Genomic DNA, 12,525 nt, shown 5'->3' on the forward strand with positions numbered 1-12,525 from the left:
GAAACAGCAAGACAAACGAAGCACAAAGTCTCAAGCAAGGTGGAAGACATTTTGCTAGGTTACAAGTGACTCAAAGTCTCACTTGCCTCAGGAAGAGCATTTAGCCAGAAGTTCAGTCTTCATACACAGGGTAAGACTCCCAACACAGAAGAGTGCACCTTGGGAACTTGCCCCTTAATGGGCAGACAGGTGTGTGCACTGGGGCTTAACTGTTTCCTTGGCAACCAAATACATCTGCACTCTCTTGACACTGCTGTGTACAAGGAGAAACCGAGGGGCTATCTCTGTCCCTGGCCCTTGTGTACATAAGACAGCAGAATTACTGAAAACCCAAATGACCTTCTTGTAGAAATGACAGAGGGGCTTCAGTCTGTGGCCATGGCTTTGGTTGAGGTTGTCTATCCCGTTTTCCAATGTCTTCGAAGTCATGTGGCTCACATTTTCCGCTCTTCTCCAGGCTGCAATCCAGGACAGGAGCCTTGCCTCCTTATTTGTCAGGAGACAAGGAGGGCCCAGAGCATCCTATTCAACGTCCATATTCCCTAAAGGAGTTAAACACCTAAGAAGAAATTAAATAGGTCCAATCACGTCCATTTATTGACGAAACCAATCCTGGGTAAAGAGAAAACTAGCCTTTGGGACAGGTGCCTGGGGAGTGTGGGGAGGGGTCACTTGTAAAACTCATGTTCCTGCTCATCTTTCTTGATCACGGTCTTGTATGCTTTCTCGAAGTCCTTGGCCAGGACAATGTAGCGGTTCTCACGGACAGCCAACATTCCACTCTAGGATAGGATGGGAATAGAAACTGTACATCAAGTACCGCCCTCCCCACTCTCCAAACCCCATGAAAGCCAAGGAAGAGAAATATGGGACCAAGAACCCAGGGAAGCAACAAGGGGAAAAGACTGGAAAAGGGGAGACACCTTCAAAAAGACTATCGCTTACCTCCTGACAGATGGAGTTGATATCGGCTCCTGAAATCTTATCTGGGCGGGCCACATCTATAGTAGCTGAGTTAAAGAAACCTTTCCTCACATGATGGGGTCAATTCTTGAAATGGATGCTGTTTTGGTCATCACCCCTCTTCCCTGGACCTTTCCCTGTACTCCCCAAATAGTGGTAGTGATGAAGACCCAACCTTCATTTCCTGTTGGGTTTGCTCTTTCACTTTCAAAGAAGGATACAGTCTTCTAGGTCGACCTCCTCAGAAAGGTTCATCTTGCTGGTGATGGTGGAGAAAATCAACCTCTTCTGGCGACGATCAGGGAGTGGGAATTCAATTTTGCGGTCCAGGCGTCCTGGCCGAAGTAGAGCTGGATCCAAGGTGTCTGCTCTGTTTGTGGCCATGATTACCTGGCACAGGGAAGAACCAGCTTAGGCTTCTGCCACCCCTCCATCCTCTTTCCCTGTCAGGATGTCTGGCCCTTATAAGCCATCCCAGTCTTTCCCCAGCCCCTATGCCATACCACCCCCTGCCAGTCCTGAACCCTAAACCTTCACATTGACGTTTTGGTCAAATCCATCCATTTGATTCAGTAGCTCCAGCAGGATCCTCTGAACCTCCCTGTCAGCTAAGAAAGAGTGAGAAACATGGTCAGTTCAGAACGCATCCTTTGACAAGCCTGCACGAGAACCAGGCCATTAGGGCACTGCTCACCTCCTGTCTGGGCATCGAATCTCTTGGTGGCAATGGCATCAATTTCATCTATGAAGATGATGGCAGGTGCATTCTCCTTGGCCAGGCGGAACACATCCCGGACCATTCGGGGGCCCTCACCCAGGTACTTCTGAACAAACTCTGAGCCCACCACACGGATAAATGCAGCTGAAGGCAGAATGACAAGGGTATTAGAATGGGGGCTGTCCTCCTTTGGGGTCCCTTGTGCTTTACCTGACTCTGGGAATTCCTAAAAATGCCCTTTTCTTGTATAACTACCCTTAGTAGCTCATAAGGCACAGGGTTGGGTCCCCACATCCAGCCACTGCTCATGCCTCACAATGGCAGATAAGCCCCAATCACAAACCCTATATGTACATATCATGGGAGGAGGTACTTTTTAAAAGAATCAGAATATTAAGTACAAAACAAAACTAAAAGCCCAAATTTCTAGAATGCTTGCAGAATCAGTTAACAAAACAGAAATGTCCATAGACTAAAATTGTCTGGCCCACGGCACCAAGTTCATGTTTGCTCTCTGAACCATACTTGTTTGTTTGTTTGTTTGTTTGTTTGTTTGTTTGTTTGTTTAAGGCTCTTGATACAGAGCTCAGCCTTGTCTGGGATTAAGTATGTAGTGAGGCTGGCCTTGAGTTTGTAATTCTCCTGTTGCAAGCTCTGCAGGGCTGGGATTAAACACATTTGCCCAGCTCTTCCCAGTCCTGGAGAATCAAAGGCTCTCAGGTCATCTTCTCACATAACTGACAGCTGGCGGCAAGGCTGACCGGGTTTGCTCTGGGCTCTCCACCTGCATTTGTTTCCTACTAGGCAGGCAGCTGCATGCCATGTGGAACATACTTCTGGGACTCTCCCTCCTGCCACCAGAGCAAGGAGACAGAATTCGTACACACAGGCCAAGTAGGAGCTGAACAAGACACTCACTTGGTCCCTCACTCACATTTGGCTGAAGGTATAAAGAGGTACCCACTCACTTAGGCATCACCTTAGGGTTCCCACACATCCTAAGCTCAAGGCTGCTGACTGTCCCAGACACATGTCACCACTTTTCTTCCTGCCCACAGGAGACCCATCTCAGGAGTGGCCTTCTATGACTTACCTCATCCCTGTCCTCCTTCACCCTCCCCAGCCTGTCACTCCTTTAGACTGGTCAGCCTCTGCCATTCCTCCCACCCACCCTAGAACACTCCCCTGCTTAGTCACTAACTCTCAGTCGCCATCAAGTCAAGTAGATGTCTTGTTTCACCAGGACTTTCCTTCTCCAGGGAGACAACTCAGGGACTTTCCCATTTCTCTACCCCTGCACCCTCTTCCAGTGAAAAAGCCTTTTCCAGATTCACTCAGAACAGAGGAGCCCCTCACTTTCTGTCTGTTCTTGGTCATGCTCACCAGTCTGGATTGACACTTGGGCAGAACAAGGATGCTAATGGACCACTGGTGAATTTCAAAAATGTCTATTCTCCAGTTCAGAGTAACTTACAGTGTCAACTCTCTGTGTTTTCTAACTGCTCTGTGACTCTAGGGGACATGAAGTGACATGGAGGAGTCTGGGTGAGGGTGCATAAGAACTTTCTAGAATCACTTCCCCTAAAATGACCCTCAGGAAATACTTGAAAGACTGTTCTAAGGTGGCAGATTCCCGAGTCCCAGATATAACACAAAGACAGCGTTATGATTCTGTTATTAATGTCTTCAATAGTAGCCATGCTCTTACCAAAGCATGAGAAATGTACCCTCTCTACCATGGGCATGGCCTACACATCCCTGTGTCTCCCTGAGCTCAAGGAATCAGTGGAGCATCAAGGGCCAGCAGTTCGGGGGTCAGAGGTCTTGCGTTAACTCCTAGCACTACAGCTGGTCAGCTGGTGACCTTGGACCAGATGGAAGCCTGCTTTCTTACGTGAGGCATTCCTTTCTACAGGGAATTCCTCTCTGCAGCAGTCGGCAATGCCTGGTGCAGTGCCCAAAGCTACTCCTGTTAAACGGCATAAATGTAGTTATTCAGTACCATCACCACACAGTCGCCCACACACAGGACAGCCATGATGGAGAATGGAGAGAGGACAGAAGAGATGGTGCCAAATTTCATCAGCCTGCCCTGGTTCTTTAAGACAGTCCAGGAACCACCCTGCAGTCTCCCTCAGAACAATCTTGCATTTCCACAGGAGACGTTTAAATCATCCATGGACTGTTGTTCTTCCCCACCACCTGCCTTTTCCACATCATCTAAGCCTAAGTCGCCACCACAGAGACCTCTGAGCCCTCAGGTGACTGCTCAGCTCCAGTGCTCCTTGCCGGGAAAGTACCTTCCATCACCCTTCTCCTGCATCCTCCTGTCCCTTCATCTCCCGCCTCTCGAGGGCTCTCTCCATGCTTGGATCACCAACATTTCCAGCCAACGAGCTCCTTCCCAAAAGCAGTTCTAACAGTAAATCCTCCCCAGCTTAAACCAATCATGTCTACCTTTCCCACCACCTCCCCGGCCCTGCTGTCCTTGAGGACGGGGCTCCAGGAAGGAACACTTGCTCATTGCAGTTCCTCAGGAACTGGGGCACACAGCACAGGGTGGACACGCAGCAAACACCCAATGTGGCCCAATGCCAACTTCTGAAAGGTCTATGCAACTTCCATGACAGATGTCTGGCCAGCACTCTGACTTCTATTTACCATCGCTCTTACCATTTTTATTTCCCCTTTCGAAACTCTGACTTACACGCCCAAAGACGAACTGAAGAGGACACACACTGATGACTTCCTCTGTTTTACGATTCTGGCTGATGCTCCCTGGTCGTGAAATCTCAGTGTGTCCCACAGTGAAGCCACTGTTCCCCTTCCCCAGTTCATCCCTCTATCCCACAAGTCAACAAGAAACCCAGGGTGACCCAAACCAGGGACAGAGAACTGCTCTGGAATTCCACCTCTCGCCAACTACACCCAAGTCATCAGTAAATCTCAACGACACCACCCTTAGTTATCCATTTCTAAGCACACAGCACGAGGTTAATATTAGGGGTCCCCAAACCAAGTTTTCTGATTGGCTATCAGGTTTCTTTTAGACTAAAACTATTTTAGTCTGTTCATAATCAGGCCCCTCACCATCTCTTCAGCCTCACTCCCAAAATGCTGCCAAACACAGCTCAAACTCACCAGGAAAACCCCAAAGTATGAGTTTGCTCTCGTGACACCTGCTGTCTACCTGAGTCTGTACAAGGGTCCCTCTCCACCTCTGACCTCTGCATGTGGTGTTTATTTCCTGACGTCAATTCCTGCTCCCAATCTCTGCCTGACAATTCCTCCTCACCCTCTGCTTCCTCTGGAAACCTCTTCCTGAGAGGTTCACGCAGGACTGACAGCACATCCAGGACACTCTGTCTACCCTGATTCCCTAGGGTACCCTGTGGACCACCCTCTCCCGGATCTTATCTCTAACCATTTGCCCCTCTGGCTTCTGCCCAGCAATCCGGTTGATAAGTACCGAGTCCGAACCCACCATAAGAAACACATTGCATCAGTTCACTAACTCCTCGTTATTACCCTCTGGAATTAGGATGGGATGTTTGCTAATTGGCTTGGTTTTTGGTTGTCTGGAGAAGGGTCTCACTTGGTAACCAAAGATAACCTTAAATATTTATCTTAATGCCCCAGTCTCCTGCGTTAGATTAAGGATATTTGCCAGAATGTCCGGATAGGCTTTTTAAATTTTATTTACTTACTGAGATAGGGTCTCACTATTTAGCATTGGCCAGCCAGGACCTGTCCATACAGACCAGGCTAGCCTTCAATTCACCTGGTCCTGCCTCCTAGGTGCTGGGATTATAGGTCTGTCATGCCACACCTGGCTTGTTAGATTCTAATTTTGAGAAAACTGAGGCACAGCGAGGTGAAATCACCTGCCAGGGACTGCACATCCCGTGAAGGCCCGCCCTCTGGGCTATATTTACAGACACAACTGCTATGTCATCCCTACGGAACCCAAAGAAGCAGGAGGCAAGGCGAGCGAGAGGAGACCATGAGAGGCTCACCTGTCGTGTGATGTGCCACAGCCTTCGCTAACATGGTCTTTCCACAGCCAGGTGGGCCATACATGAGGACACCTCGGGGAGGATCGATGCCAATCTGAAAGAGGTGGGAAAAGGATGAGCCAAGGGATCCCATCGCCAAGCCTAGGCCCAGAGAGACCTATCCTGCCCGCCGCCTCTCTCTCACCTGCTTGTAGAGCTCGAAGTGCGTCAGTGGTAGTTCCACAGCCTCCCGCACCTCCTGCTTCTGGATGTCCATGCCTCCAATATCGGCGTACATCACGTCGGGCTTCTGGTCTGGTGGGACAGTAGAGCTAGGGCTTGCAGCTTGGCCCACAGGGCCCCCTTGGGGCTCCCAGCGCCCTGGGTGTCCCCCTCACCTGAGGTGAGCATCATGATGCTGCTGTCAGCCTCGGGAGGCAGCACATCCACCAGTGCATTGCTGTGCTTGTGCAGGGCCACTGAGGCATTGGGTTTGAGCAGCTCCCGATCAATGGTACTCAGGATGCGCACATAGTAGTTAGAGCCTTTGGAAAGCAGACAGGCAGGAAGACGGTGACATGAGAATGCCAGAGACTCAACGTCGGTCCTTCCCCATTCCCCTCTACATCACAGCTGGCCCTTCCCACGTTTCTCACATCTGGCCCTGGGTCACCCCCTCTTAGCCTCCCCTAACCTACCCCCATTCTTGTACTAAAGACTTCCCTGCTGGTCTTCAGCCCTGACTCTCTCTTGAGTTCCAGCTCTGTGCATCTTATGTGTGGCCGCCTGGATGGCCTTGGGTATCTTTCAATGTGTCCCAACAGTCCTGGTACTCTCCGCTAAATGGTGCTGTTCCTCCCAGATCTGTCACAATGGATACCCATTGTCTTTGAGTTGCCAGCCAGCGGACTAAGCCTCATTCTGGCCCTTTCTCCATTCTTTCAGGACTCCTCAGTCTCTCTTTCCACCCAACCTCCCAAATCCATTCAACCAACCCTCCTCTGCTCTCACCTGGCCCACCGCTAAACCCCACCCTCATCTGGCGCTATCTTCAGCCCAAGACTCCATACAAATTCCTGGTTACCAGCCTCCAACTCCACCTCTCTTCTCCAGTCTACTCTCTACAGTGAGGCTTGAGTGTGCAGCGGCCTCCTGGACATCTTCCGCAACAACCTCAACTTCCCTCACTGCCTGCCTCCAAACCTACCCCTCCGATCACACTGCTATCTCAGGGAGCCACACCGTCTTACGTCTCACTTTCAGAGACACAGGCTCCATCTTGGATATCGCTCTCCCTTTACTTCCTTGAAGCCCATTTGCCCAATCCCACACGGTCACACGACTTCATCTACAACCTTTATAAACATGTGGCTCAGTCCAGAGCCACGGTGGCCAGCAGCAGGAAAAGACAGGTAAGACACCAGAATCAACAGCCAGTGTTAAAAAAGCAGGGCACGGGTTTTTGTTACTAGCATCTGCTGTATGCTGGGTCCTCAACAGAGCCCAACGTCTTTGCATGCACCCAATGCTTCCGAACAGCAGCTCCAAACCCAGCAGCGGTTGTGAAGTTAAGTCAGGGGAGGGGAGTGACCATACGTTTGTTTAAGTCAAACAGACTAGAACCACAAACATCAGAGGTACTCCACCCAAAGGGTAAATGCTCATGATCGATTTTTTTGGGGGTGGGGCTAGGGTGGAAGAGAGACAGGGTCTCTCTATGGAAACACACTATGTAGATCAGGCTGACCTCAACCTCGCAAAGATCCTCTTGTCCCTGCCTCCTCAGTGCTGAGGTTAAAGGTGTACCCCACCACACTTGGATGGCTAAACTTTATACATATGCACACACATGGATTGAGAGGCAGAAAGAGACATTCAGGAAATAAAGTACATATCCACTTTTGGATTGGTCAATACTGTGGCCATTATATCACCCAGTCTCACTCCCAACCTACCCGTCCACTCACCTGTGGTAGAGCCCACAATGGCTGTGTTCTGATCCACAGCTTCCAAAAACTGACCAATGACCAACGGAATGCTCTGGATTCGCTTTACCTCCTCCTGCGCATGGAGGAACTCCTTCTTCAGGTTCTTCTGCTCATCCTTGATATACTCCTCCTGCACCTCCAGGAACTCCAGCTCTTGCTGTAGCTTCTGTAAGCACAGTGAGAGCAAAGGGTGGGCGGTAGGTACCAGAGAGGGAGGTGGGGACAGTATGTGATGGGGGACGGTAGGTAGGCAGGATCCAGATTAGGGTTGAACGTACCTTGTAGCGGCTGTATAGGTCCTCCAGGTCCTCAGGTTCGGGTCCCAGAAAGGACAGGCCGGTCTGTGGCCGAGACACGGACAGTGCTGGGATCTCATCCTATAGACAATAAAGAAAACTTGGTATTGGAAATAGAGAATCATCTCACAAAATTGGTGAGAGCCTTCTTCCTATTTTGCTACGAAGTCACTCCGTCTCTAGTACCCGATATAATTCATTATCTATCAATAGATACAGGAACTGCTCGATATCCTATGTAGATTTCTAAAAGCAGGCCCCTTAAACAAAAATTTTCATGTCAACATCTCCCATCTGCTACTTACTATAATGCCCCTAACTAGGATGAAAGTGTTGCTGCGACTCCATACCGGATCCCAGTCCCCTCAAGAGGTTCTAAAGGTTGCATGGATTTTAAAGTCAGAGCACATTCAAGTCTCGTTACCCAGTTTTCCCCCAAAAGCTTTTATGTCAGACTCCCAACTCACGTTAAGGCCAGAGGTCACTCAGCCAAACCACAACTAATACTTAATGCCTCCCAGTTCAAGCCACAACCACAGTCTGTCCACTAGCCCCTTGGCCACGGGCATACCTAGGCCACAGGGCCCCATACATCACTCTCCACCTGGTCCAACACCGAAATCGAAAATCTATTAAGCACAGCTATCCAGGCCTCGAAATCGCTCGATCTTAAAAGAGTCTTTAAGTTTAACACCACTTTCCTCCCGCTCTGCTTTTTTGAGCTCTGCCGCCCTCCTGACAACACGACTACCCAGCCAGGCCTCGGGACCACTCAAAGCTCTACACCGAGGCCTCTGAAACCAACCAGTCCAGAGCTGGGATCCTGTGAATCGCTCAGCATCCCACTCATGTCTAGCTCCCGCTAAGAAACCCCGATCCCCACCGCACCTGAATTTTCTCCACCAAAATGCCTATCTCCTCCATAGTGACCAAGCCGGCCTCAGTGCAGCCCGGCCAGTCACGGCTTCCGCTGACGCCAACGGAAGTCCTTCACATAGAGCATCTTGGGAAATGTAGTTTAAGGTATCCCCGAGGGTTGACCGGACAGGCCGGATTGCAAGAAGGGCGGGAAACTCTTGGCCCTGGGCTCCGCCCCCAAGATGCGTTCCTGCACTGTGAGCTCCCGGCGGGCGCGGGAACCGGAGAGGACTTTCCTCGTGTGCTGCAACTCGCATTCTGGCGCCATCTTTCTTCGCGGCCGCTCGCGCGTTGCGGAGGTTTCTCCAGTAGGTGGCGCGGCTGCGTTGAAAATTATTCAAGTCCTGTCCTGACTGATTAAAAAATCCAGAGATCTGTTAGAAGGAATTTTCAGATTTCGCGAAGTATAAGAAATGAGACCGACCCTGCAGAGAGAAGCAGATGTCACAGAACAGTGAGGCGCCAAACAGATCTAACCAAAGCTGGAGAAACCGAGCCAGCTGCAGGTGCAGATCTTTGCCAAGTCCTATCGATATTTTTCTTCTCCTCCGTCTTCTTCATTTTATTTTTAGGAACTGGAGAGAAGGCTCAGTGCTGAAGAGCACTTGCTGCTCTTCTAGAAGACCTGAGTTCGGTTCCTTGCACCCCAGTGGGACAGCTCACAAGCATCTAGCTCCTTGAGGTTTCTGTGGACACCTTCACTCAAGCACACAGATACACACTTACACATAATTAAAAATAATAGAAATAAACATTTGAAGGGATTTTACATTTAACTACGTGTACATGTGTATATTGGAGTGCGAGTTTGTGCACATGGATTGAGTACATGCAGAAGCTAGAAGAGGGCATAGGAGTCTGCAGCACTGGAGTGACAGACTGTGTGTGCTATCTCTCCAGCCTCCTGTTGAGTTTTTGTTGTTGTTGTTTCCCTCTTGGTGCTAGTGACACGGCTCAGGGACTTTGATATTCTAAGCAAACCCAGCTAAAATTCTTAATATGTTTTATGTTCTCTTTTACAGAGAAGGAAGCTGGTGTCAAGCCCTGAAGTCACTTGAGCAACTGGTAAAGCAGGGTTAGAAGCTAGATCTGTGTTCCTTGTACCAGGGACGTACACTACCATCCTTCATAACCGCTATAGTTTTTGTTAAGTAAACTTTATATTGGGGTGTAAATAGGTAGCAGGCTCAAATCATTATTTTTCTAGGCACGTAATTCTGTACAAATTGAACTTCCTCTCTGTTCTGTATACTATGAAGACTGATCTACAAGAGCTGTCACACTGGCTAGCAGGTGGGTTCCTTTCGTCTGTCATTTGAAGAAGTAAAAGACAGAAAAACAGTCACCACAAAGTAGAGGTGAGATTTAGTGGCAAGCAATACAAATGTCTGAGAGCAGGAGCTCTCTGACTCTTAAGGGAGTTTGTAGGTTTTTTGTTTTTGTTTTTTTGGGTTTGTTTTTTTTTTTTTTTCTATTTTGGTTTTAAGGTGTCTGCTTGGTGATTTCTGCTCTTCTATTGGCCTAATGGTGTTTGTTTTTTTTTAAAGAATTATTTATTTTATATATGTGAGTATTGTAGCTGTCATCAGACACACCAGAAGACGGCATCAGACTCCATTTCCAAATGGTTGTGAGCCACCATGTGGTTGCTGGGACTTGAACTCAGAGCCAGTGCTCTTACCTGCCGAGCCATCTCTAATGGCGTTTATGTGCCCCTTCTATAGCAGGCCTATGTCTTGGTCCACTGGCATGGAAATAACTGAATTGTTGACTGGCTGAGGTAAGCGTGTGCACTACAGCACTCTCTCCTCTTTGTGGTGTAGCAGGTTTAGAGAGGTCTGCGATACATGAGGGAGGACTGGCATATGTTTCAGAGAAATGGGAATTTACTGATGGGGCAAAACTCTACGAAGAAACGGAAATTCACTATTGAAGGCAAAAAGCCATTTAAAACCTATGGGCCCAGGGCCTTATCTTGTCTTTCAGTTTTGAATGAGTGGGGTGTGTGTGTGTGTGTGTGTGTGTGTGTGTGTGTGTGTGTGTGAGATAAGCAGAAGCACCATGCAGATAACCCCTCATCAAGGCAGCTGGAATTCCCACCGGAGAGTCCCAGGTGGAGCAGCCTCCTCTTAAGTAATGCTCCAAGAGAAACAAGCAACCACACAGATCTCACCATCAGATTGGGTGATACCGCCATCAGATTGGGTGCTTACAGTCATCCATCAAACATGACTTGGGAAGCCCCTGCGAGGCAGCCAGCTAGACTCTCCCACTGGAGAGATGTTGGCAGAGCAGTCTCCTCGAGGGTGCGGCTTCCAAGGAAAAGAACAAATGCAGGCCGCAGGTAAATAACAGAAAGCTGGCTCTTTCAGCCACTCAGCAGAAACTGCCACAGCTTGACCTAGTTCCAGCCCAGTGGACGGTTCTCTCTCACCACGGCCGAGCTTTCAGCTTCCCTTTCCCACTGCAGGCATTTTTATCCCGTGGGAGAAGCAGCAGCCTCTGGTGGAATTCCTGTGCCTTCCCGCTGTTCACAACGACACAATGGTTTGCTGCTGTTGCTACTTTACATTTTTTTTATTATGGGGGGTGGGGTGCACAGACTTCAACTTGAAGATTATGTAAGCCCTGGGAGTGAAACTCAGGCAAGCACCTTCCTCCATTGAGCCACTCCACTGACCCATGCACAGTATGTTTATAGTTTCATTCTTATGCTTGTGTATGCGTGTACACCATGTGCATGCATGCCAAAGCCCTTGGGGATCAGAAGAGGGTGATAGAAACCCTAGAACTAGAGTCACAGGCAGCTGTGAGCCACCAAGTGGCACCAGGAATTGGACCCGGGTCCTCAGGAAGAGTAGAAAGTGCTCTTAACCACTGAGCCATCTTTCTAGCCCCCTCTTCTAGCCTCCCCGCCTTTCACATACACTTAACTTCTTGCTGTTTTCCTTCCTCCTAGTTACAGAGTTAGGGGATCAGCCTCCCCTAGGACAGGGACTTGGGGGGACAACTTACATACCTGGGTTTGAAATGGAGGGTCAGCTCCACTTGTGCAGCTAGTCCTCCGTGAGCTCAAGGATCACGTGACAGTTCACCAGCGCAATGGACACTGTACTAGACAGTTATTACCGAGATCAAGCATTAGCAGCCCCCAAAGCACCTCAGAGTTTCCCAACCCAATAAAAGGATTCTCTCACTCTGACAAAGATGACATTGGTCTGTTTTGAATTTTCTCCGGACCTGTACAACGTACTATGTGTTTGCCTTTCAGAAACTTATCATTATGTCAGTGAGACCATTCATTTTTGAATGGTTTCCACTGGGGGAATATCCAAGTAGATTTCTTCTAGTAAACATATATACATTTACTTGGGAAATATACCCAAGAGTGGAATTGGTGTCTGAAGGAATGGCTCAGTCAGTAGAACACAAAGCACAAAGACCTCAGAACCCACGCAATCCCTGTGCTGGGACAATAGAGAGAAGGGAGAGTCCCTGCAGCTCACTGGCCTGCCTATGTGGACTAGTTAGTACACTCAAGCCAATGGGAGACTTCGTCTTCAAGGGGGCCGATGACATTCCTGAGGGTGACACCCAGGGTCACCGTTCAGTCTCTACACATAACCAATCACATGTTCACATACATA

At 49.1% G+C, this 12,525-nt stretch overlaps 1 protein-coding gene across 1 annotated transcript; it reads right to left on the reverse strand.

Moving 5' to 3' along the window:
* Positions 1-570: 570 nt before the first annotated feature.
* On the reverse strand, positions 571-8,941 carry Psmc4 (proteasome 26S subunit, ATPase 4). The gene is given in 11 exon segments (NM_057122.2): positions 571-782; positions 946-1,001; positions 1,185-1,353; positions 1,495-1,571; positions 1,658-1,825; positions 5,698-5,791; positions 5,882-5,991; positions 6,075-6,221; positions 7,644-7,830; positions 7,943-8,041; positions 8,849-8,941. Coding segments are annotated over 11 exon segments (1,257 nt in total). The 5' UTR covers positions 8,885-8,941; the 3' UTR covers positions 571-668.
* Between the last annotated feature and the right edge of the window lie 3,584 nt (positions 8,942-12,525).

Source organism: Rattus norvegicus, chromosome 1, assembly GCF_021556685.1.
Source record: "Rattus norvegicus strain SHRSP/BbbUtx chromosome 1, alternate assembly SHRSP_T2T, whole genome shotgun sequence".
Taxonomy (NCBI): domain Eukaryota; kingdom Metazoa; phylum Chordata; class Mammalia; order Rodentia; family Muridae; genus Rattus; species Rattus norvegicus.